The 27,421-nt window shown below is 34.8% G+C and overlaps 1 protein-coding gene across 1 annotated transcript; it reads right to left on the reverse strand.

Annotated features, from left to right (window-relative positions):
• Positions 1–1,581: 1,581 nt before the first annotated feature.
• Positions 1,582–26,805, reverse strand: Cysltr1 (cysteinyl leukotriene receptor 1). Its single transcript, XM_077106451.1, has 3 exons — positions 26,637–26,805; positions 7,160–7,243; positions 1,582–2,661 (listed from the first exon to the last, which is right to left on the reverse strand). The coding sequence occupies exon 3, from the start codon at positions 2,632–2,634 to the stop codon at positions 1,582–1,584; it is 1,053 nt and encodes a 350-aa protein (XP_076962566.1). The 5' UTR covers positions 2,635–2,661; positions 7,160–7,243; positions 26,637–26,805.
• Positions 26,806–27,421: the final 616 nt, after the last annotated feature.

Below are 27,421 nucleotides of genomic sequence, written 5' to 3' on the forward strand. Positions count from 1 at the left end.
CATGTCATATCCTAAAGTTACACAAGTATCATATAGTAGAAACCAGGTTAGCATCTAGGTTTTCTGGCTTCCAATGTAGTGCTATTCTCACACACTGTGCTGCTTGCCAAATAACAGAAGGCTTAGTAAATGAGAAATAAGAACTGAATTTTATGACAATTATGCTGGATCTTTGTTTCAAGTAAGGGAAAAGCAGTATAAAGCAAAAGTGTAAGTACTTCCAAGTCTCACATATATTAAACAAAAATCCATGGGCACCAGTTATTACTATGCCTTGGAGGCCCCTTCTATTTATGTTTTGTGATTTTTTTTCAAGGGACTGCCACATTAGAAGATATATATATAAGTAATGTACATGTGACAGATTTAGATACAATGTCTCCTTTCATAGTTTTCCTTTTTTCTTCAATATCATAATTTATTTCTTCTGAGGTAATGTACCTTTTGAACCCACAAAGTCAAAGAACATACTGCACTACAGCAAAAGCTTGCCCATGAATATTGTAGCTATAACCAAGTTGTTGTCATGGTTGTAAGAACAAAGCTTCCAGTTTAATATAAAAATCACTGTAAATAAATCTTTGATATTCCTGTCAACATGCCAATAAAAAGTAAAAAGTATGAAATGATAATAAAGTTTATAATTAGCTTTCACCCATAAATACATATCATAGAACAAATTCACCTACATATATTTATATGTTTATACATAATATATGCATGTCTTGAAAGAATTTGTAACATGGACATTCAAAATTTTCTTCAGAGATTCCTTGTAGTTAATTTTGATCCTAGTAATAATCATGTAGAAAAGTAGATCCCCTTTCTGTTTCTTCAGATAAATTTTTAATTACTTTCTGTTCATATACAGGAGTGCTAGTTGTCTGGCTTCTTAAGGAAGGATTATATGTCATGTATGGAGAGAATGTTACAGGAACCTCAACAGGCAACTAAAAGGCCATCATTCTCTTTATGGACCTGAGACAGGGGAAGAAGAATATTGGAGACATGATGATCTTTGATCAGATATATTTTCCTCAGTTTCCAAAATGTACATTGCACAGAGCTTTTAGGGTCATTTGGCTGAACACTAGCACGTTCTAGAACGTGTACATTCTCTTCTGGAAAAAGTGGCTCTACTTTGCTTCTCTACTCAGTACTACAAAGGAGGAGGCTAACAGTACGTTTTGTGCAACTCTTGGGTCATCTCCAGTTCTCATCTGATGGCATGCAAGCAAAGGGATATGTTAGGATGATTGAGAATTATTTGGTGATTTTGTATCTTAAAAGTGTAGCCCTTATCCTTTGTAAAGCTTTTATTTGTGGAGGAAAACCTTGATCTCAGATCCATATTTTACACTCCAAAAAGCACAAATATTCCCTACCTTTTGGTGAATGGTCAAACAACTGTTTATAATTTAGCCTTTAGCTGTGGGTTGAATTCTTAACACTTAAAATATATGATAATGTGATGCATAAATGAGGTAGATTAGGAGGCACACATAGTTAAATATTTGCAAATTGTCAATGGAAATTTTTATTTTTATTGTAGATGATTTTAGAAAATGTTTGGGAAACTCTTCATTGGTTTACACTGGATATGGGTTTAAATTCTTCTTTACATATTTCTTCTCCTTTTTCTGGGAAGGAGGCCTTCTTCTTGGGTACATAAGTCATGCTGGACAAAGAATGTTTTCTAAATGTAGAGAGCCTTCTCCTAAAGTTCCCCCCTGAAAAGAAATATAGAAGAGGGTCAAAGCAACAATTTGATGCAGCTAGAGACAAGGTTACGACCACTGACTTCTGCATTCGAAGGACAGAATCACAGGGTTTAGTTTCATTGTGTAAAAAATGAAGGTGGATTGTGCGTTGAATATGATATGGCATGAAGCTGATTAAAAAGGCAGCTGTCACAACTATGATCATTCCTATAGCCTTTTTACGACTTGACAAATTTTTCTTCATAGAATTTTTTAGTAAGGTCAAAATGATCATTGTGTAGCAGACAATTATAATAACAAAAGGGATGATGAAGCCAATGAATAATGACACATAATGCAAGATCAAAACATGATTTTTGGCCTGATTGTCCTGAGGAGGCTCAAAACACTTTGTATTGTTTTTTTCATCTTTGTAAGATTTGGCCATTAAAAATGGAGAACTAGTCAAAATAACAAAAATCCAAATACCAACACACACAAACCTGGCCTTTTTCTGTGTAACCAAATTAATGTTTTGGACTGGGAAAACAATTGCAACACATCGGAAAAAGCTCATGGCTGTCATAAAGAAGATGCTACAGTAGAGGTTAACATACAGGGCATAGGTGCTGAGGCGGCACAAAAAGTCTCCGAAGAGCCAAATGCCTTTGTGAACATAATAGACCACACGGAGAGGCAATGTGCACACACACAGGAGATCTGCTACAGCTAAGTTAATCATATATACTTGGAAGGCTGATTTCTCATGATATGTTTTTATGAGGACATAGAGCACAAAGCCATTGCCAAAGAAACCCACAACAGAGATCATAGAGTATAAGGTGGAATACACTTGATTGCGGAAGTCATCAATAGTGTCATGGCACGTGTTATTACTGGAAGAAGATACTGTCAGATTTCCAGCTCCATCCATGTTTCTCTAGGAATGTTTGCTTGGTGCCTACAACATATTAAAAAAAATTGTCAATTTTTACTAAACTTTAAATTATAGGAAGTATTATTGTTTTATTTCATAGTAGCAACATGTATACATTTTGACTGCAATAGGAAGCAAGTGTTATGAGGCAATGGAGAGAAATTTGGCTGTTTCCTGGCCCCAGGAGGAAGGTTTAGGTCTTACAAGCATTTAGAAGAAAGTTCTTCTTCTTCTTTTGGTACCAGTGATTGAACCCAGGGGTGCCAGGGGTGCTTAACCACTGGGCCACATCTCCAGCCCTTTTTTTTTTTTTGAGGCAGGGCCTCACTAAATTGCTTATGGCCTTGCTAAATTGCCAGGCTGGCTTTGAACTTGCAATCCTCCTGCCTCAGCCTCCTGAGCCACTGCTATTACACCATGCCTGACTGAAGAAACTTTTTCTTAATTTCCTATCCATGTTTGCCTGATTGACTTCCTCTTAACCCTGAAATCTAGGTAAAATATATCTTCCCTATTTTAAGTCAATCACTCTAGTACTATTCCATAAAGTTTCCTTTCAAGTAATTTATTAAATTTTGTAATTAAAGAAAAATTTGAGATATTAATTTCACATATATGAATATCTATCAATTATCTATTTATTAAAAGGACTCTTTGAATTATGTTAAAGAATAAAATACCACAATGAATCTCACCATTGTGTACATCCATAAGAAGTTAATTTAAAAAATAACTATGGGTAAATGACAGAAAGATCAGGAGAGAAATGAATTACAGTAGATGGGGTAGAGAGAGAAGATGGGAGGGGAGGGGAGGGGAGGGTGGATAGTAGAGGATAGGAAAGGTAGCAGAATACAACAGTTACTAATAGGGCATTAGGTAAAAATGTGGATGTGTAACCGATGTGATTCTGCAATCTGTATTTGGGGTAAAAATGGGAGTTCATAACCCACTTGAATCTAATGTATGAAATATGATATGTCAAGAGCTTTGTAATGTTTTGAACAACCAATTTAAAAAAAAAAAAAGATCAGGAGAGGAAAGGGAGCAGGGAGGGGTGGGGAAGGGGAGGTTCTTAGGGTTGAATTAAAGCAAATTATATTCCATGCTTTTATAATTATATCAAAATGCATTATATTGTCATGTATAACTTAAAAGAAGCAATAAAAAACAAAAGAATTGCTCAAACAAAAAAGAATGAGCTTGAATGAAAATACTTTATTCCCTCAAGAAGAGAGCTTCCTAGGTAACATCTGGTGAGTGCTGCTAATAACTTGGGAAATAATCTAATTTGTTAGTAGTGAAATTCACTTCTGTGGGAGAGATTCTTAATCTAGTACATGGATGACTTTATTTAGAACTACAAAATACCATGGCTGGAGAAAACATAGAGACCACCTAGTTATTTTGATAATGTGAAAAAAGTTCCAGAGAGGTGAAATACATTTATAAAATTTGTACCATAATTTAAGATTCTGAGTAAATATGTGACACAACTAGTGGGAATATATTGTTGGGTGAGGAAGTTGCTGTAGCTCTCCATCCTTTTTTTTCTTCCTAGACTTAAAGTCTTAATGTTTTGCTATATACAGTCAATTCTCTAACAGCAAGAAATTGTTACTTGGTCTAAGTTCATCAGGATAGTTAACAAGCTCTAACAATCTTGCAAAGATGTAGTAATTTCTTTAGTGTTGCTGCAAATTCTCTTATTTTTTATGAAAATGAAATTGACACACCACTATGTAATATGGCAGATAATATTTGATCGAGGTCTGATTTATTGACCTTTCACACAGATCTTGCTCCCTGGTAAAACAGGGTTTGGTGATTGTAAGGTAGGAGGACTGCTTGAGCACACAAGAGCTGCCAGCGATCAACAGAGCCAATCATTTTTCCACATCAAGGATACAGAAATAGATAGCTATGTAAGTGGTTGCAGGTGGAATAAACTTCCCAGGCTTAATATGGCTAACAACATATTTGCTGTTGAGGATGTGTTACCAATGCATCTAGCCATTCTATCTAATTGTTCTATTATTATTTGTCACCAAGAACTATTGGTAGAAGATTAACAAATTGAAGAGGATTAGTTCTGACGCATAGAGAAAAATGAGACTACCATTCCCAATATCGGCATTATTTCTCAGTTTGATATCCAGTTACCTACCTCTTCTAACATTGGTTCTACAAACTCAGGAACAGTTGTGAAAGGAAGGGAAACTGCCCAGAGTTAATCCAGTCTTTGACTAATCCTATTAAATATTTCCTCAAACTGGGCAATATTATGCTATGTGGCACTAGATGGTGCTGTTGAGATTTTTGATATAGCCTTTCCCCTTCGTTTTATTGAGTAAAATTGAGAAATAAGTACTGCATATATTTGATATACAGGTGCAATGTGGTGTACAACATGATGACCTGATATCGCATACATTGTGAAATGATTACCACAAAGTTAATTAACACATCCATCACCTCATATACTTAACGTGTATGTGTGTGTGTGTGTGTGTGTGTGTGTGTGTGTGTGTGTGTATTGAGAAAATATAAGATCTACTCTCTTTAAAAATTTCTTGTATTTAGGTCTGGGGCTCTGGCTCAGTGGCAGAGTGCTTGCCTTGCTCGTGTGAGGCTCTGGGTTCGATCCTCAGCACCACATAAAAATAAGTAAATAAAATAAAGATATTGTGTCCATCTACACCTAAAAATATTTTTTAAAAATTTCATGTATTTAATACAGTCTTAGTAACCATACTCAGCATGCTATACGTTAGATCTCCAGAAACTGATTCATCTTATAACTGAGAGTTCATATCCCTTGATCAAGATCTCTGAAGCCCCTAGAAATCAGCCTTCTATCCTCTGCAATAGACTTTGAAAGAGGCACACTTGAAAGACATTAGATAATTGCCAACATCCCTTCCTACCACCATCAATCTTCAAACTGTCTTGCTACAAAATCTTTCCTAAATAATTTTCTACACATTGGAGTTTCCAATTATGCCATTTTCTTCCTTTGAAATCTTTAATGCTAGTTACCTTGATTTAATCAGTATGTTCTGTATATATTTGTTGATGTATCATATTGGACCCCATTATTATACGAATCATTACATGTTAATTTTAAAAAGTCAGTGATTCCCAAGTGCCTTTGGAATAAAATCCAGACTTCTTAGCCTGATATTTAAGGCTCCTTATCACTTGGCTGCAATTCATATTTTTCAGTTTCTCTCTTCTCCAAATTATAACTGTTATACTTCAAATGAATAATTGTTTTACTATATTAGGGGTGTGTGCTACAAATTTTCCCATTTGGCTGTCTTTTTTCATGGTATTTTTTTCTTTTGGAAATGTTCTTTTCTCCATCTATGCATGCACAAAATCTATACATCATTCACTTCAAATTAAACTTTCTTGATTATGCATTCCCTCAGCCTCCATCCATAGAAATTTCTATTCTTGTTGAACTTTTAGGGATCTTTAAATATACTTGTATATCAAAGATTTGTGTAGATGTGTTATCTTCCTTCCCAGACTATCTGGCTGATAAGTAGACATCTTATACAGGGCTTAGTGCATATGTATCTTGTCCATAAGTATCATTAAGTGCTGAATGAATATGTCAACGATAGAACAAGTTTATCATTTTAATGTATTATTTATCATTTGAAGTCTCTTAGAATTATCTTCTCATTCCAATGTAATTAAACACCTTTCCAGACTCAGAGCCTAAAGTTGTGTGTAAGTAAAATTGCTTCATAAAGCATTAAGGAAGATAATTAATTATAAGACTAGCTGTGAGAGTTAAAAACACACATATCCTTGACATTGACTAATTATGTGCTTATTTGTTACATATTACAAGCAAATTTGAAAATCTCAGACATTTTAATGAAAGATGCCCCAAAATGCTGATAAATAACAATTAAAATACACAATTGAATTATCTCTAGTTACACTAATAAGCTCATCATCCTTTATACACCAAAATAAGCTTTTCTATAAATTTCAGTATTATATTCAATTGTTAATTTATAAATATATCAACTCAATAATTTATATTAAGCTAAAAAGATGGTAAAACTTTCAAACAAGTGGTGAATTCTGTAGGAGTTGACATCATGTAATCTAAGTCAATCGTTTCACAGATGATGGCTTTGCTTCTCCAAAGTAGCATTTAATCAACTTTTATAAAATTTATATGATCTCCCAATGATTTGACTCTACTAGATGAATACAGTAAATTCTTTTGGAAATCTAAAATGTGTAAGAATCCATCCTTGCCTTAAAACACTTCATAGTTGGGAAAGGGAGGAGTAATAGCTTGGAAGTGTAGAGAGGTCACCCTATGGTATAATAAGAGTCATCTTAGCACAAAGCAAATAAGTCATTTGTTGATAAATGAAGGCAAGTAAGAGACATAAATGGAATTGATATATTGTATAGATAATGAAGGAAGTTATTTTTATAAGATAATTGCAAGTTTAAAAAGCAAGGTTACTTTTGAAAATGGAAACCATACCTCTTTCTGGAACTGCAGTACTCTTCACAAATATTCCTTCTTATGATGGTCAGTTCTTCTTTGGAATGTCAAAGTATGCCCAAGCTGAAATAATAAGATTGAAAAGAAAGTTAATGACCATAGAAGTAGTCTAGAAGGTCACGGGAACTTAGCAGCGTTAAGTACAGATCCATAATGTATGGTGGAACATCAAAGCTTTACTGACAGATTTAGGGCTTGTCATTGGATTCCATGACCTTCTTTTCCCTCCATTCATTTTTACACTCCCAGTGGAGGAACTTAGAATACAGTCTGTGGTCACAGATGTTTGCTGCCATGAGCATATGACTTCTCTACATAAAGTTGAACACAGTATTAGATAATATTCCATTTTTTCTATGAAACCATGATGTTTCCCTTATTTTTCTCTTACAGACATTTCATTATCAGGTTCAAATGGGAAATGATTTGCAAATTCTTTTCAAAGGATCTAGTTTTTAGACATAGAAATTAGAAAATTGGAAATATCAAGTTTGTCAGTCTGGGATGGCTTAAGTATAGTTTTCTTTGAAGGAAGGATGGTCCTTGGATTCTTCTCCCTATAATATCATGATAGTATTTATTGTTTTATCTATAATTTGGCATATATACATTCAGAGATAAGCTGTTTTGCAACCATGTATAGTTAACTTCTTTTTTTTTTTCCTTTGGAACTTGGAATTTAACTCAGTGCTTTGTACTTGCTAGGAAAATGCTCTACCACTGACTTACACAACAACCTTTTTTTGTTTTATTTTGATACAGGATCTCACTAAGTTGCTGAGGCTGCCCTGAAACTTGTGATCCCCCTGAGAATCTGAGATTATGGTCATGGATCACTACATATGGCATATACACAATTTTTAATGAGTATATATCTGTTCAATTAAATTCTATCTGACAATATAACAAAGTGTAACAGATTTACAAGTAATGAACAGAGAATGGTTTTATTGAAAATGAAGCAGCCTGAATGGCTTTCTTTCAAAAATTTTTCTTTTGGTTCTATGAAAACTTCATTCCTGCCTGTAAGGTCTTTAGAGGCTAGCCATTTTCCCTTTATGTGTGGTCCCAATGCCATCAAAATAAACATCTTCCTCCAGTTTATTCTTAGCAAGTAGAAGCAGGTTTGGATTTTCCAAAGGAAGTCAACTGGGGAAAAATGAAAACCAAAAGGAAAATGAAGGAAATTCAAAAAATATAAATCATAGTCTAGTTTCAAAAAATAGAAACCTGGATCCACAGCTACAATACTGCATTTGAATCCACCTTCTACTCAAACATTTTTTCAGAACTTCTCCAATATCTTTTCCCTTTTCAAATTGTCTGCTCTTCAGGTAAGAAGTTCACATAGGCAACCTATGATAGTCTGGGGAAAGTGTGGGTTGCAGGTGGAGAATTATTTAGAGTTGGCTTTTATATTTGGTTAATCAGGCAGTGAACTTTATAGTTTATTTAATTTTTCCAAGTCTCTATATATTAATGAAGATATACTGACCAAATATTGAATATATAAAAATCCTTTCTGATTGTAAAATTATATGATTTCACTCATCTAATCAGTGAAGAATATTATCTTCACCTCTGTTGTAGTTTTTTATTGGTTTGTTTGTTTAGACAAGCTTGTACTTTTCCTACAAATTTTCCACCAATCCTATTGTCTTTATCCATGCAAGAATAGGAAAGAAAGTTTATGAATTTCTATGTGAACTATACTACCAGCCAAATGCTCTAACTATCCTTTTCCATGGTAATTGTGTAATTATAGTTTAGCCCAATCTCTATATGCACAAATGAATAAATACCACATTTTCTGGGCAACAGTGTAGTGTTTCTTCAAGTTTGGGATTATGAGGGATCTTTTGTGGTTCCTTTAGGAATTTTTAGCTATGTACATAGTAAGTGCTCAATATTTTCACCCCTACCGAGGACTGTTGGTTCTGACAGGAGCTACTGCCACTATTGGATACTATCATTCATATCTGGGTGGTTGGGTGGGTGGAAGTGATGAAATAAAAGTATGGATATATAGTTTTGATTTCAATGGTTTAATCCAGGAGTTACTAAAATCATTTATTTGACTCATGTTGAGTCCAATTTATTTCAGGTCAATAAATATTTATGGAATCCATATTTTTGTACAGAAAAGGATACTCTCTCTCCCTCAGCCCTTCTAAACCATTGTTTAAATAAGAGATGCTGGAGATATAAGGATATAAGGTCCGAACTCATCATATCCATCATAACTCTTGCTGCTGCAACAGAATTACATATGAACAAGAATTTGTTACAAATTACTGTGCTAAATGTGGTTCAGAAAGAAGGGGTGATTCACAAGTGTGCCCAAGTAGTCCTCAGGTTGATATCTTCTACTAAATGAAATGGTAATAGTGCCTCTTCTTTGTTTGTAGTCAAACAAAAAGCCATTCTTGATCTTCTCAATCCAATTTTATGTTTCTTTCCTTTGAAGTCTTATAGTATTTTGTTTGTGCCTTTCTTTATTTTTTTTTGAGGGGGGCAGTACCAAGGATTGAACTCAGGGGCACTCAACCACTAATCCACATCCCCAGCCCTATTTTTTTTTTTTGTATTTTTATTTATAGACAGGGTCTCATTTAGTTGCTAAGTGCCTCACTTTTGCTGAGGCTGGCTTTGAACTCATGATCCTCCTGCCTCAGCCTCCAGAGCTGCTGGGATTGCAGGTATGTGCCATTGTGCCTGACTTGTTTGTGTCTTTCTTGATACTTTTCATTTATTTGCTTTGTTGTAGTCATCTCTGTGGTCATTCAGTTGAGGTTATGCATTATTCTCATCCTGGTCTCACTAGAACAAAGGACAATAAACAGTTCTTATCCCTTTTGTGTTTACTGCTGTACATAGTATAGTGCCTTTAAATATTGGGTTGATTCAAATTAATCTACTTTCTGTATCATTTACTTGATGTCTTATCAAAATTAAAGAGAATCCTTGCATGGATAAAGACAATAGGATTGGTGGAAAATTTGTAGGACTGATAGGCAGAAAACATGAATCATGCCTTAGTTTCTGGTGGATGATTAATAAAGTGATCTTGGGCAAATCACTTCCTCTCTGTTCTCTCTTCACTTATCTGTAATACAATAGGGTTAGATTATATGATCTGTTGAGTCCATTTTAGTTTACCACTTGCAAATCTATAAAGATTAAGGTATTCCTTTTTCTTGAGGGAAGTAGGATAAGTGTTCTATAGCTTCAAAAAGAGGAACACAAGATTGTTTAGGACTGCTCGTTGTTCCCTGAGTTTCTCTCAGAAAAACATCTGTGGGAAAGACTCAATTCCTCTTTAACTATATCAACTATATTCAAGATACCATTTTTTTAAATCTTCATTTTATTCTTATGTAGTGCTGAGGATCAAACCCAGGGCCTCACACGTGCTAGACAAGCACTCTACCGCTGAGCTACAGTCCTAGCCCCTCAAGACACCATTTTGGTCAGGCCCTCTAAAGGCAGGACAATAGTTCTAGATTTGCCATTGGTTTGTAAACTAAGTGCTAGTTTTATGATTTAAAGTTGCTCCACTTGCCAGAGCTCACAAATCCTTCTCCCTGGCCTTATCCCTTTTGCAAATTATATTTCTGGTTCTGACAGTAGGACCACATACTTCAGGTTTTCTAAAATAGAAAATCCTGAAGCCATCTTTGTCAGTTCATTTTTATCATCTCTTCTATGAGGTGCCCATCCTGTCTGATCATATGGCTTCAGGATTCTAGGATTAATAATCTATTCATTCAGGTTTTCATAAAAATTTCCCAAATCTATTCTTCAGGGTTTCTAAAAGGACTTGATTTCTGAGAAAATATATCTTATCCTTAACATGAACAGTTTTTGTTTTTGGACCCTGAATAACCTAGACAAACTAGTCCTTTTTTAACACAAGTAAAAAAAGATTTGAAATTTGTTTTACACCTTGAAACTGGTAATATTAAAGTACCCAAATTTAGTTTAAGACAGCTGTTCCTCTTTTGTATTTTTGGAAAATTTATCACAGTTTTCTGGGAACCAAACTCCAGAATTAAGATCATCTATTGAGATCATTTTAGAATTCAAATACTTGAAAGGAAACAAACTACAACCCTGTCTCTGCTGATGAGAGTCTTTAGTGATATATCTTCAAGTTAGGTTGTTATGCCTTGTCAGGCATATTTGAATACCTCCCAATATATTACTTAAAACAAAAAATGTCTTTTAAATCAGATAAATAACATCAAAATAAATATTTACTTGCTTAAACGTGAATCCTAGAATTTATTTATCTTGCTTAATTGAAACTTTATGACTGTTGATTTATAGCTCTTTTTTTCCCACCCTCCCAGCATTTGGCAACTACATTCTACTCTTTGATTTTATGAATTTGACTAGTTTAGATACTTCATGTAAATGGAATAATGCATTATTTGTCTTTCTGTGACTAGCTTATTTTGCTTAGCATGCTGTCCTTAGTACTCATTTATGTTTTTGCACCTTACAGAATTTCCTTTTTTTCCTCCATATTTTTATAGGTATATTGCAGTTTTACATACCAATAGAATTTGCTATTACATATATGTACATGCAACACGATTTAACAATATAATTTGGTCAGTATCTGAATTTCCTTCTTTTTAAAGGCTGAATTATATTTCATTTTGTGAACAAACCACCTTTTCTTGATCCATTCATCTGTCAGTGGGCAAATAGGATTTGAGCTTTATTCTATACCATCTCTTATGTATAACAAGTTCCCTGGTTGGTAAACAAAAAAAAAAATAACTTATTTTAGTTATACAAACTACTTCTCCTTTAAGGAAGGAGTAAAACTCAGTTTAATTTTCTGCTGAGGCAAGGATAATATGGATATAATGGCAAAAACAAAACAGCTTTTGAGCCAGGATGGGTCTGAGTTTGAGTTATTGTAGAATCTATACTTAGGTGGTTGACCTTAGGCAAGTTACTTAACATGTCTAATACTCAGTTTTCTCATCTATAAGATGAAGTTAATGAAGCAGGCCAAATTACTGAAGAAACTGAGAATGTAGGCAAGTTTTTACAGTGTTGAAAGGAACTCTTGAAAAATGGTACATGGTGCCATTAAAGACGGACCCAAGGGGTAAACAGAATATCATCCATTTGCTCTATATTGAGTACCCTTGAATATGAAGGAGAAAACTGTACCTTATTTCCTTTAATACTGTAGAAAACAGTAATGCAGATACATTCCTCTCAGGTATAGGCAGCCGGGTATCTGTTCTCAGTGAATAGATTGAATTAGAAGAAGATTTGACTATGTAAAGTAAATGGCACATGAAAAGTTGTGAATTAAACTGGATTGAATTGAATGATTTTGATTACATGATTAAAGGCTTGTGGTCAAATCATAAACAGAATAAAAGTAAATATCTGTTGGGCCTTATCTAAAATACCCTCAAATAATTAGTTTAACTAATTCAGCTAAACTGAGCCTCTAAATTTAACTTTATGTCTAGAAAAATATTTATAAAAAGAGTTGAAAAATCAGTTCATATTAAATACTAAGAAGCAATAAGAAGAAATTAAACTGAATTTCTAAAGAGAAGAGATCATCGGGTTGATTTAAGCCTTTAAATTCTATCCTTTACAACAAAATAGGAAAATATATTATAACTATACAATTTATTACTGTTTGCCTAGTATTACATGCATTAATTTAAAAAAATGTTTCCTAAGTTTCTATTATGTCTATTTATTTATTTGGCTTAGCTCTTCTTAACTGAAGCTATTTAGGACAGAGAGCATGACTCATCCATCTTCATGTTGTCAGTAAGCTTAAGTCAGGGCTTGGGACATGGTAAGCCCTCAATAGGTATTTCTAACTGGCATTGAATTGGTGATAGGACTCATGCTTGAGGATGACACCTGATTCATGTTTGTCTGGCAGTGACATTGTCACAGGGTTGGGCTTGTTCTACCACTGTGTTATTAATATACTTGAGAAAATCCAGACATAGAAAATTACATGGATGTTACCAACTAATGGGTGGGGGTTAGAATTCTGAATATCTTTTTAAGAATTAAATGAAATAGGGAATGTAACTAACGTGAACACCAAGTGTATTTATGTAGTTTGTTAAATACCAGTCAAGAAATGTTATGTTTTGTTGCAAGGTAAGAGAGAGAGACAGACAGAGGAGAGAGGGAGAGTGAATATGAATAATGGGTGTAAGTTTGAAAAGCAAGCTTCAACTTATTCATGAGTCAGGAACAGAGAGGTAGTCATGATTAACACCATATAGATCATGCTTTATCCCTTCTCAGAAGCTTCTGGCTCCCTACATAAAAAGGTATAAATCTCATCCCATTAGACTTTTCTGAATTATTTCTCATGGCCCTTCTTGTTGCTTTGAATCTATTAGCATAATATCAAATTTGCTTCCCTAAGGTGTATTCTGGTAGAAAAATTATACCAGTGCTACCTGGAAACTCCTATTTAGAACAAGAAATAGCAGGACAAAGAATAAAGTATCAGTGTCTGGTGTTCAGAATTTCATGAGGATTTCAGATCCAGCATGATTACAGAGTGAGTCATATGAAAAGGGATGAAAGCTATGTTCCCACGCAACTGTAAGTTCAACCAAATCACTGTGCACAAGTTAATGAAAGGAAGGAGGTGTTAGGATACTGAAAATAATTCTTAAACAGAGTTACTTAGTAAGAAGAAGTTACCAGTAATGGCTATAATAATCAGTGTTTAGAATTGGACGACTTAATTTTTTAAACAATATTTGAGCTGGAAGAATATTTCGAGAACATCTAATCCAACCCTACTCCCTTCATGACCCAGAAGGATAAAATGATTGCTGAAAGTAACACACCAAATTAGTGACAGAGCCTGGATGCCTGACTCAGTCCAGTGCTATTTTCACTACACCACATGGTCGGTTAGGTTTCAGATTCCAAAAAGCCTTTCATGAAACACTGACACATAACACAAATTCATACGCTGGTGCAAATTGTGGTGGTTGAGCAGTTGTGCAGAAGACTGCACACCAAGAATTGACCCATTTTTCTTTTCTTTTTTGTTATAATATGGAAATACTGTTTATAGTATATTAGAAATTGCAACTTTCTTTTCAGTTTTTTTTCTGTCCTTATGACTTATACTGAATTATTCTTCTTAAAATGCAATTCAATTCATATCACTTTCCTCTCAAAAGTCTCCAGTGACCAATTGATTAAACTCAAAGAACTACTCAAGACTATACTAGTATTCCATTCTAACTATATAGAGTCACTTTCCTGTTGTTTACTATGTGTCCATTAGATAAATATGACCTTATGACCAGCTCTGTTTCTCATTTTTTTTTTTTTTTCCTTTGCTCAGGTCATATTGCCAACTGTGAAATACCCTCTTTCCTCATCACAATCAGATGTAATTCTAATCATCTTTCAGACAATCACTTACCTCAATTCCTCCATAAAAAGGTTCCTGTTCTTTTAGTTACCGTAATATAATAATTGTATTAAAAGGGTTGTTATTAGCCACTTAATATGTGCCAGTTTTGTGTTAGACATTTGGAAAATAAGTCATAGGCCCTACCCTTAAAGTGTTTACATTATACTAGAGGGAGACACAGTTATGTTAACAAATTAATGCACTGTATCATTATAGCAGCTGCGCTATAAGTACATAAAGACACAGAGAATAGAAATAGTAAATAGTTTATGGATGTTATAAAAAGCTTCATAAAGGATAGAAGAGGGCAGATGGAGAGGAACATTCATTTTTTTTCTGGAGAATTCTAGTTGCTTTTTAATAACCAAATTTCAATTTTTACAAATGATCTTAGGACAATCCAGGTAACTAAGAAGGGAGCAGTTCTTGTATATGAAGAACAATTACATGCTCCATTTTTTGTAAATAACTCTATTGGCTATATTAACAAACATTGTTACAAACAGAAGCCATAGATCACAGCATCTGTATTTACAAAAAAGGCATAAACAAACGTACATTTATCCTTTATCAGCACAACTTAAATAGATGTTTGAACATTAAGGCAGTGATTATTCTAAAACAATGAAAATCTAAATTAAGGCTTTATGTACATTTGGAATATTCTTTTTTCTTTTTGGTACTGAGGATTGAACCCAGGAATGCTAAACCACTGAGCCACATCTCCAGGCTTTTTATTTTTAATTTTGAGACAGGGTCTCCCAAAGTTGCTTAGGGCCTTGCTAAGTTGCTGAGGCTGGCTTTGAACTTGTGATTCTCCTGCATCTGCCTCCCAAGTCTCTGGGATTACAGGCAAGCATTACTGCACCTGACTGTAGAGGAGCATTCTAGTGGGGCTGGGGGTAGGGGAGAAAATAGAATGTGCAAGTTGTGAAGGTGTGAAATAGCCTGGCATATTTAGGGAGCATCTAATAATTTAATATGGGTGAAATGTAAGATGAAGGTTGTATGCATGTGTGTGTGTGTGTGTGTGTGTGTGTGTGTGTGTGTGATTGAATTATGAGGTTTAAAGTGACAAATTAGGTTGGGAAGAAATGCAGAAACTAGGCCATCAAAGGTGTTACATGCCATTCTAAAGATTTTGAGTTTATGCTGAACATGTGGTGCATACCTATAACCCCAAGTCCTGAGCAGTCTAAGGTAGGAGTATTGCACATTCAAGGCTAGCCTCAGCAACTTGGCAAGGCCTTGACTCACAATAAAGACTAGAAAGAGCTAGTGATGTGGCTCATTGGTAAAGTGCATCTAGGTTCAATTTCTAGTACCACATAAATAAAAAAATAAATAAATAAAAAGAATCTGAGTTCATCTGTTAGGGAGTGGGGAATTCCTGGAGGATGCAGAGTGAGAAAAGAATACAGACACAAGGAAAAAAAGAACTGCAGCTCCCAAAATAGAGATTGTCCATTCCTGAGAAACAATTTTCTTGATGAAGTAGGAGACGATGTTGTCTGTTGTGAAAGGAGGACTGAAAGAGTCAAATTCTAAAACATTCAGTAAATTAGGAAAAAAATTTAACTGGGAGATCAACAGACAATGATATCAGTAAGGATGATTAGAGGGTGACAGATGAATAGCTTTTAGCATTATGGTAGATGAGTCCTGGTTTAGATGTGGCACAAGGGTGTCAGGAGATAGCAAATACACTCTCTTGCTTTCATAGTACATGGAGTGGGGGGTAGAAAAATGAGCAACTTATTTTTAATGGCAAGGATCAAGTTTTACTTAAGGCAAGGAGTAGTGGGACAATTCTTTGTGGTGTTTTAGGATTTGGAGAACTTATTTAAAATGGACAAGGAATTCCAGAGGGCATAATGAGGAAACATTTGTTAGAAAGATCAGATGTGGAAGGAACAGATAGAAAGGAGGAAAAATGGTATTTGGGGGATGTTCAGACCTTGGAGAATGGTTGCTCAGAAAGGTTGCATGGTTCAGTCACAGATTTCAGCTTTCTGTTTCTACTTACTTTTGTCTCTTTTTTCTTCTTTTTACTTTTTTCTTTTAGTAATTTGTATATCTGCCTAATTTTTACTACTAAATTATAGATGCAGATCTAACAATATGTATAGTTTCTGCATAACCTAGCAAGTATTATTACATTGGTGCCCAAAAATGTGTTGAATCAGACTAACTCATTTAAAGTTTGCTTTATTGAGGTACACTAGGTTTAAAATTCATTAGTTATGTTACTTTATTATTTTTCTTTAGTGTAACTCTTGAAAAAGTAACAAGGATTCTTTAACCAGAACATTCTACCAAAGCAAAAATTAATAAACACAACTTTGTTCCTCATCCAACAAAAATTTTACATGAGAGTCACAGATGAAATAGAATTTACTGTGGCTCATTTTAAAGTGAGGTCAGTAGGTTCAACTAGATTGCAAGTTCCTTGAAAGCAGGATTATATCTTCACATATTCTCCTTCAACTATTTTACTTCCCCATTTTCCCTCTAGAGTGGTTAGCAAAGTACTTTGCATATACAGCAGGAATACAATGTATGGCTGGTGAGATTCTACTTCATTTTTTTTAAAAAAATTATATTATTGGATCATGTCAGTAGAATGTATTCTTTGAGATCCTGTTCCAATGAATTTTTACATGTGAAAAAACTGAAACCTGGGGATGAAAGTAGGGTGGTGATGACTTGTTCAAGAATACATAACTAGGACTGGGGCTGTGGCTCAGGGGTAGCGCATTTGCCTAGCATGTGTGAGGCACTGGGTTCAAGTCTCAACACCACATATAAATAAAAAAAATAAAGGTTTGTCAACAACTAAAAAAATATTTAAAAAAAAAGAATACATAACTAGAGGAAGTTCTGGGAACTGAGGTGGAGAAAAATCACATTTCATTCATGGATGATTATGTCAAAATGAGCCCCAATTTTATGTTTAACTATAATGCACTAATAGAAACAAAAAGGAGTACATAACTAGTGAGAAAGCATGACGATCAGACTAGTTCTGCTACCTCACTGCTACCCCTATCTTCACTCTTCCTTTTAATCTCCCTTCATCAATGATGTAATTTTAGATAGTCAATTGAGGTCATTAGTACATCACCGATCTGTGAAATGCCAATATTTTTCTCAGTTCTTTGTTTCTGTCTTTCTTGAAGTATTTATCAACTTGCATGTGGGTAACTCTATTCTTTTTTTTTTGAGAGAGAGAGAATTTTATAATATTTATTTTTTAGTTTTCAGTGAACACAATATCTTTATTTTATTTTTATGTGGTGCTGAGGATCGAACCCAGCTCCCTGCGCATGCCAGGTGAGCGCGCTACCTCTTGAGCCACATCCCCAGCCCTCTATTCTTTATCTTAGCCACAAATATTCACCTGAACTCGAGTATCTCATTTTTGCCTGCCAATTTGCTCTACTTGAATTGCTTGACTTTTTTCTTAATTTCAACATCCTTCAGTACCAAATTTACTTCTCAAACTGATTTTTCTGGTTTTTTTTGGGTGTGTGTAATTAATAGTTTCAAAACAATCATAGGCCTATCTTTGACTCCACCCCACCCTTATCTTATCCTTCATTAAATTCTGTTCATTCTCATTTTGTAATACCTTCTGAACCTCTTCCTTTTACAAACAATGTTCAGGATCCTATCTCATAATGCTATTTGAAGATGCTTAAACTGTGTGTATCCCTTTCACCCTTGCATAGCCAAATAAGTGAACCTGAGAAATTTCAAGATTCAGGTTGAAGTTGTCATTTCCTATGAATGTTAACATGCTAACTTATTACAGTGCTATAATTGCTCTTTTAGGCTTTACATGTCTATCATTTAGGCAGATAGTGAACCCATTAATGGCAGTGAATGTGCATTATCCTTTTTTGTCCTCTTTTCCTAATTGGGCAACTTCACAAAAGCATCTGTATGGTTTTAAGTGATTTTGTGTAATAGAGTACTTATTTCTCCAGGGTTGATGTCTAGGGTGTAGATGGAGGAGCATACTTTGGTGTACAAACATAAGTGCTATCTCATACAGGAATCTAAATAATTGTGTAAAGTGGAAGTGAAATGTGGACACTTCTAGGAGGGTAGAGTCTATTAAAAAGAAACCTGAAATTTCAAAAAGGGTGCAGAGGACCAGGACTCATGGGTGGACACTTTTCAAATTATAGAAGAAGAAAGGAAAGGTGATAGGACAGACTTAATGCACACATTTAGGCAGGAAGGGAAGGTAAAAAGCTTAAAAAAAGAAGGAATAAGTAAACCAGTGGGACTGGAGGAGAGTTCAAAACTGGCCTAGGTCAGAGACTGATGAGAATCCAGACACAGGATGTGTTTGACCATGGAGCCTAGGTGGGACTAATGATGTGGGGTTTCTTTGAAGTGAACTAACAGAAGAGGTTGAAAGATTAAATCAGTATCTGACTATGATTTTCTGATTCTACTAATTTGAAAAATTCCCCAAGACTTCCTTTACCTTTCTAAAAAATACTAGCATGTACTGGATGGTCTATGTGTGTTGGAGGACTGCCAACAGGGGTGGGGTGACAAGGGTAGCATTAAAGCAGAAGAGGAAGTGGAAGAGACTGGGACTCAGGGTTCAGCCCCCTAAGGCAGATACTTCCTCCACTTCTGCTGAGCAGTGGCACGACTTAGGAAACTTAGATTTCATGAGGGTGCAGCTCAGTGGAGCTCCAGTCTTATTTACTCAAGTCCCCGATTCCCTCTTTCTTCTTCTCCATATAGCCGATTACTGTCAAATGAAAAAAAAAAAAGTTGCATTGTTCATCCTACAAGTCTGAGATCAGGGAAGTTGTATTAATTAATTAATTAAGTATGTTGTATTAATCTTTTGATACACTAGTTGCTTGCTAATGTTTGTTGGGTGGTTGTATAAAGGAACAGAACAGTCAACAAATCTGAGTGTTTTGTATACTGTAAAGCTCTATACAAATGTAAACTTTTATTATTTTTTCCAAAATCATACTAAGCTCAGTTCAGATCTTACTACCTGACACCACTTTGTCTATCTCATCCCATATGCCCCTCTCCCTTTGAACTTGTGTTATGTTTATTATTTGTACCAATAATCAGTATTCTACTACCTCATATTATTTTTAACATGTTGGGATCTTGTTTCTGTGGGTAGATTGTGAACTCTCCTTGGAAATAAAAAAAATTCAGTCATTTTTTTCTTAAGCATTGTAACCTCAAAGTCTAACCTATCACAGTGTTTTGCACATAGAAAAATACACAATAAATATTTATTAAGTGATTGTTTCCTGGTTAGTGCAAAGCTACCCATCCTCCATGTTGACTTATATCTATACACAATCAGGCTTGTACTAATCCCAGTGCCTTTTCTCTATGGTAATAAAAGATATTGGGACAGGAGGCAGAAAGATTCTGCTGTTATCATTTGTAGTTCTATCATTACAACAAATAGCTTTCTTACTTATTGTTTCCAGAGAAATGCTTAGCAGCATTCTCACTAGTATTAAAAACTACAGGGGTACTGATGCCACATTACTGACAGCTGTCAGATGTTTTTTCTGCAGTAGCTTATTTTCCTTAAGGCAAGAATATCATTCTCATCAAATCAAGCAACTCTGTTGTCAGATGGTTGGGATCTAAACATTCAACACTGTCAAACCCCAAAGGACCCTGGTTGTGGCCTTCAGAGCTAATGGTACAGTGTGTCCTCTTAGTATTGTGTCATAAACAGTAATAAGATTAAATTGATGTATAAGACTGGGACTGAAGGGAAAAGCTCGTCATAAAAAGACAGTAGAGATTTTAATGAGTGTAAGTGCAGGGTAGAAAGATAGGTGAGATAGAAATATGTTTCAGAAAACCTGCATACTTTTGAACATTTTGTAAGGTCTAACCAGAGGGTCTGCCTTCTTTCAAGGATACCTGTATACTTAAGTCTCTAATTAATTATCAGAAACTTGGAATCTCTGAAGTTCTAAAACCATTGTTTACAGATGAATATGAGGCCTGCGCCTAACTTCTTGGCATTTAGATGCTGGGAACATGGAAGCAAGATAATTGTTTTCCAGGAAATAGCTTTGTATTGAGGGCCTTTTGTCTTAAATAAGAACTCAAACTCAGATTAAGCATAAAAGTTATCCAATCTGGAATGAAAAGCTTTTAATGTCTGGAGACTTCTTAGGAACTTTGGAATAAATATGTCAGAGATATTTCATGTTGTTATTGTTAGCTCAATTCCGCTTAGCCTGTTGAATTCATGATGACACAAAGACAAACCTATGTAAAAGTAAGGTTATTAATCCAGTAGATGAGAATAATAGTTCTATATTTTAGATATCTCATGTGATTTGAAACTGGATTTTTCTTTCCTTTTTAGGAAAAGGAGATTGAGGAAAAAGAAGAGAAAATCAGAATGTGCCAGGGGACTCTTAAGCACAGATCTCAAATCTTTTTACTTTTCCATCAGTTAAATTTGAGAAGGGGCTCAAATGAGTGTGATTTATTAATTTCATAAGCACTAAAATAAAATAAAGTTTCCTTGTTTATTTCCAGGAAAACCAGCTATGTATTTAAATATCCAATGGCCCATGTTTACTCTTCTGTTTTGTCCTTTTCCCCTTATTTCTATGAGTGCTTTCCTTAACTTCTTTAAAAATCTAGAAAGCAGTATGGAGATTCCTTGGAAAACTTGGAATAGAACTGTCATTTGACCCAGCTATCCCTCTCCTCAGTTTATACCCAAAGGACTTAAAAACAGCATACTACAGGGACACAGCCATATCAATGTTTATAGCAACACAATTCACAATAGCTAAATTATGGAACCAACTTAGATCCCTTCAGTAGATGAATGGATAGGGAAACTTTGGTATATACACAATGGAACATTACTCTACATTAAAAGATAATAAAATCATGACATTTGCAGGTAAAAAGATGAAGTCGAGAATATAATGCTAAGTGAAGTAAGCCAATTGCAAAAACCCAAAGGCTGAATGTTTTCTTTGATATGAGGATGCTGACTCATAATGGCAAGGGGGTGGCGAGCATGGGAGGAATAGAGGAACATTAGATAGGGCAAAGGGGAGGGAGGGGAAAGGAGGGGGCAAGGGGGTAGGAATGATGGTGGAATGAGTTAGACATCATTACCCTAAGTACATGTATGTATGACATGAATGGTGTGAAAATACTTTGTGTAAATCAATGACTTGAAAAATTGTGCTCTATATGTGTAATATGAAATGAATTGCATTCTGCCATCATGTATAACAAATTAGAATAAATAAATAATTTAATTTAAAAAATCTCAATGATCTTAAAGATTTTTCCTTCTCTTTTCTCCTATATATACTTACATCCCTCCCAATCCAGAAGAAGAACTGGTGGAGCTCAAGGAAGGGAGAAATCATGACGGGATGGAGTGAGATGGGATAGAATGAATAAGCAGGATAGAAGAGTTTTGTGGAATGCGATTTACATTTAAACAATGGCCTTTTCTACTAATCTATGAAGAATCTTTAATGAAGGGCTAAAATATTTGTCATTTGAGGGTGTTTTAGCACCAAGATTGTAACATGCATTAATGGACTTAAGATGTCTGTATTTATCTAATTGGACTAAACGACTTCCTTTATTGCTTTTTTTTTTTTTTTTGTAGAAATGAGCATATGCTACTACTTGTTATTAGTCTATCAGACTTCTTGGCAGTTGTATTTCCTCACTGCAAAACAACAAATTGGCATTCTGACTTATGAATCCATTTCTTTTGTGATGTTGATTAGTAGAAATATTCCTCAGGAATTTGCTCATGCCTGAGAAAGCTTTCCTCACTGGCCTTGAAATCATATCACACAGATGTCCATGTTAGACAGAAATGCAAACAATACTGAAGTAAGGTATAAAAGTGGTTTTAAGTCTTTGAATTTTATGGAGAGACACATGCAGTATATATACCTATATATTCTTGGAACATGATTTGTATTACAACCAAATCTCTGGCTGTACAAATGGCTTAAAGACAGAATAGTCAAATATTAACATTGCATTCATAACATGTTGTACAACATTATTTTTATCCTTAGCTTTTAATCTTAAGAATCAATGGGCTTCATGGAAATAATAGCTAATGAAAAAAAGATAATGTGTTTACAGAAATACTTCTTAAATACTAGAATATTTTCTTCACATTGAAATGTGCAGAATTTTTGCAGGGCTAATGGCAACCAGAAGGCTGGATCCTATTAATAGGACCAGGAGTAGGAGGAGACTGCTAAGACAAAGAGTGAAGCCCCTGACCAAGAAGTGTCATATAAGGTGTAGAAAGTAACTGGCTCTACTCCGTCGACATGCAATTGGTTATGTTGTGTGTTTTTATCGTCCTGGAATGGATGGAATTTAAACAAAACCCTTTGAATGGTGTGAATTTTCAGTTGCTTTCATATTTATCACTTTAATAGATTTGGAAAATACCCATTTGATGCATGAAGAAATTAAAAAATAGAGATGTTAAGTAACTTGTTAGCACACAGCTGATTAAATATCAAAGTGAGGATGAAATCCCAGTTCTCCAGGCCCAGAATCCTTCCCACTGAGACCTGTGTAACAAGATAGTTTAGAATAGCCACTGTTAAGTTATGAGATACCTTGAAGCAAAAATTCCCAGTATTGTTATGTTAGAATAACTCGACATTTATTTGGGGACTATGGTGTGTATGAGGCACCATGATAGTTATTGTTGGGTGGGGGAAATTTAAAAAAATAAATAAATAACCTGACCTTCCCTCAAGACTCTTGGCATTTTTGGAGAAAAATAAGAATTATATTTCTGTAGTTCTTATTTCTATAGGTCCACTTTCTCTTTTCTGAAGAGGTAGACACTGTCCATTTATGTCCATGGTCATCTCTTTGATATGTTTTCTCTAAACAAATTTTGATTTATTTTATAGTCTTGGCTACCACATTCTCCAGATTTAACTTTGCCTCCATCTTTTATCCATCTCTCATATTTAGGGCCTTTATTTTTCTCATCACCCATCAGATATTTCTCCTTGAATTCTTTTCATCGCCTCAAACTCAATAGATCAAACCCAGAACTCATCATGTCCTGCATTCCTGTTTCTATCCCCAAGTTACCTATTTCTGTGAATAGCAGTGATACCATTGCCCAGATTTCACAGGCTTAAAACTTCAGACATATCTGAATGCAATATCTGATGTATTCCTTTCCTATGATGATTGCATGTACTCACTCATCAAGTTTCATTTATTTTACCTTTTAAATGCCTCTTGAGTCCCTCTCATTCCATTGCCACTGTCACCAATATAACCTAGAGCCTCATTAACTTCTAAGTTTATTTTCTAGTTTTCACCAAATATAGTGAAACTGATGTAATTCTGCTGCATTCATTTACTCACAATGTTTTTCTAATAAGTCTTTATATATTCAAAGTTTACTGATAATTTCCCATTAGAAAGTGCTGGAGATTCAGTATCTAATAATTCACCCATAAATTTCTATTCAAATTTATTTTCTGTTATTCTCTAACCCAAATCTCTTTACTCAGTCCAGATCAGGTTCTTTGGTCTATGCTCTATCCTGGTCCTGGGTATTCAAATAAAAGTTGCTCCATCACTGAGCTACTTCCCTAGCCCTTATTATATTCTTGTAGATCTGTGAGACAATATCTTACTAAGTTCTCTGGGCTGTCCTTAAATTTGTGATCCTCCTGTTTCAGCTTTCCATGTTTCTGGAATTACAGGTCCTTCTACCATGTCTTTCTCTGTTAAACTCATCTTGGCACAGTTTATTTCTGACATCATTTCTGTGATCAGCATTGAATTCGAACAACCTATTTTGGCCACATACAATGTACACAGAAGATTTTCACACCATGGTTCCAAATCCTAGATATTCTTTTAGGACTATCTTATTTTTGTTTCCTCTCTGAAGCCTTCTCTATGCAAACTATCTTCTTCTCTGAACTCCTTTGCCATTAAAATGACATTGGTTTACTCTTTTCTGTTTTTATCTTTTATAGGTCCTACCAACACTTTAAGTTCCCCAAGGGCAGGAACCATGTCTTATAATTTACTTTATGCCATTAATTGTATTGAGCTTCATCAACACTTGTTTAACTGGACTACATCAAACTTGAGAAAAATGATGTTCAATAAGAACTTGAGAAATATCAAAATGGATCAAAATAGAAGTTCACACAGAGTTATGCTAATGGCTAGATTGGATAGTTACTCTTCTTGGTATCAAACCTACAAGGTCGACTATGTACCTTAAGAATCAGTGCTTTCCCTTTAGAATCCCTCATTGGTTAATAACACTGCAACTGCAAATTTACGATTTTCTGAAGCATGGAAGAATCTTGCTTTTATCCCAGATAAATAGCTCATAAATGCCTTGAAATTTTGATTAAAGACAAAAGGGAGAAGGTAGGGAAAAGTAAAAATTGATGATTCTGGATTGGGAAGACATTGATATGTGAGTTTCAGCCTTGGCTCAATCTGCAAACTTTCCTTAACCTACCATTTTGTATGGGCTCACTGGTTCCCAGGCTGACTTACTTTATTTGCAGGAAGTGTTTGGCTGTCCTAGTCTATATTTAGGGAAGCTGAGGAGCACTTTTTTTTTGTTAAAGAGATGGAATTAAATATAACATTTGTGGTTATTTACTGTATAGACATAGGTAGCTTTTAGTTTTAATTGGGTTATTAATAATAAAACAATGACAGAAAAATATTTTTGAATGATTAAAACTTGTTGCAATAGGGCTGGGGTTGTGGCTCAGTGGTAGAGCGCTCACCTCACACGTGTGAGACCCTGGGTTTGATCCTCAGCACCACATAAAAATAAATAAACAAAATAAAGATATTGGGCCCATGTATAACTAAAAAAATATTTTTTAAAAACTTGTTGCAATAGATATGGTAAGCTTAAAATTGTCTGGAAACAAATTTAACTACTATGTTTAAAATACAATGGCATTCATTATATTCTATACTACATTCTAAAAAATATAATTATATTGAAAATAATATACAAAGAAATCTATGTTTAGTTACATTTTCCTTTTAAATAATCATTTGCTAAATGTTTGTGTGTGGCCTCTCTCTAGATTTCAAAGCAATTTCAGAAAACTAGATGTCAGAACCCCACTAAATTCAAAGAAGTAGATCCCACAAGTTCATTCATTTGTTCACCCTTGAAAATAACTTATTTGCTGCTAAGGGAAAAAAATGCTCCTTTCCACAAATTTTATAAAATGCATAAATTTTTGGTTCTGTATTAACCTGGTCTATGTCAGATACTTTTAAGTTACGAAATATGTCATATCATTTTCTTATATTTGTTTTCAGTTGAGAGAAATTTCTTTTTGCAATTTCTAGTCAGCCCTTGCCTGTTTCTAGTTGTGTAGTATGTTTCAAGAAAATTTCTTAACCTCCTTCAGTTTCTTTCCTCATTTTTCAAACTGATAGAGCAAGAGCAACATGAACCCTATTTTAATTATAGGATGTTGAGAGGTCCAAGTGAGATAACGAGTGTGAAAATACCTTATGAAAATGCCAGGTTACTCTTCACTGTTTGGTTTACCTTCAGCAATCACTATGTATTATCTTTCTACAGTGAAGGAAACTGCCTCAACATTAGAGACACTTCCCTGAGCCCTTTAAATAGGATTTAAAGATAAGTTTTACATATGTGGCTTGATCACAAAGGTGCTAGAGGCTTGGGGAGTGCCTGCTTCATATTTTATCACATTGAACCCCTAGCAGAAGCCGTGAGCCATAATCATTGACAGACTAATTACATTATCAAATATCTGACCAAGAAATTAAGTAGAAAGAATTCATATTAACAGTTTAATTTAAAGCAGGCAGGGAAAACTGGTTATCCCAAAACTCTAGGGAATTTGCTAAAATCTGTCATCAGCTGAATTTTACTACATACTCTTTTGAAACTAGTGTTTAAATATCAAATCTTACCTGCTGTCTTCAAGGTTCACAGTTTAGGATCCTTTTGCATTAGCTCTCAGAAACAGGCTCCAGGTCTTCAGTAAATGTATCTATGAGTCCCTTGGAGAGCTAACCTTCATTGGTGAGCTGCCGAGCAAATCAGGATACCTTGGAGATTTTTATATGTGCTTGCTCTCTAGGCAAGCTTCTTTGCAAAGATGGATCGCTGCTATTTTCAAGAGGGGAGAGGGCGGGGCAGGGCACATCTGCTAGCCAATATATACAGAGTCTTCTTCCTCTTTCAGATTAGTCTTCAAACTGTTTAAAGTATGCCAGAGTTTGGCTTCTCTGATGCAAATTGGGGGAGGAGAATGAACAGACAAGGAGGAAAAATAGAAACTGGAGAATTGCTGTTTGTATATATAAATGAGCTTTTATCCCTAGCTCCAGCAATAAAATGCTCAGGAAATCATGCAGCTGCTCTGAGATGGGAAGCTGCAGGGAGAAGTAAGTGTGTTCTGCTTAGTTCAATTCTCTCTCATTTTTATGTCTGGAGGGTGATTAGACTACTTGTAGGCGGGGTAAGATAATCCTATCAGTATATGCTAATATAACTGGCATTAAGTGAAACTTGATCTTAAGCAAGATAAATTTTATCTCCTCAGTTGCGTGCACTCTTGCTCTCTCTCCACTCCCTTCTTTATGACACTTGGCACTTGGAGCTCTATCCAAATTCAGAAAAACCATTCCCTTTCTGTCTTATGTTTTGGAAAAATTGAGTACCTTAGTTTGAGCTGTTTCCTAAAATCTTCACA

The sequence above is a fragment of the Callospermophilus lateralis genome, chromosome X (genome assembly GCF_048772815.1).
Source record: "Callospermophilus lateralis isolate mCalLat2 chromosome X, mCalLat2.hap1, whole genome shotgun sequence".
NCBI lineage: Eukaryota > Metazoa > Chordata > Mammalia > Rodentia > Sciuridae > Callospermophilus > Callospermophilus lateralis.

What these genes read in the sequence shown, in the direction of transcription:
- Cysltr1 (XM_077106451.1), bottom strand. Translation starts at nt 2,634, where the DNA reads ATGGATGGAGCTGGAAATCTGACAGTATCTTCTTCCAGTAATAACACG.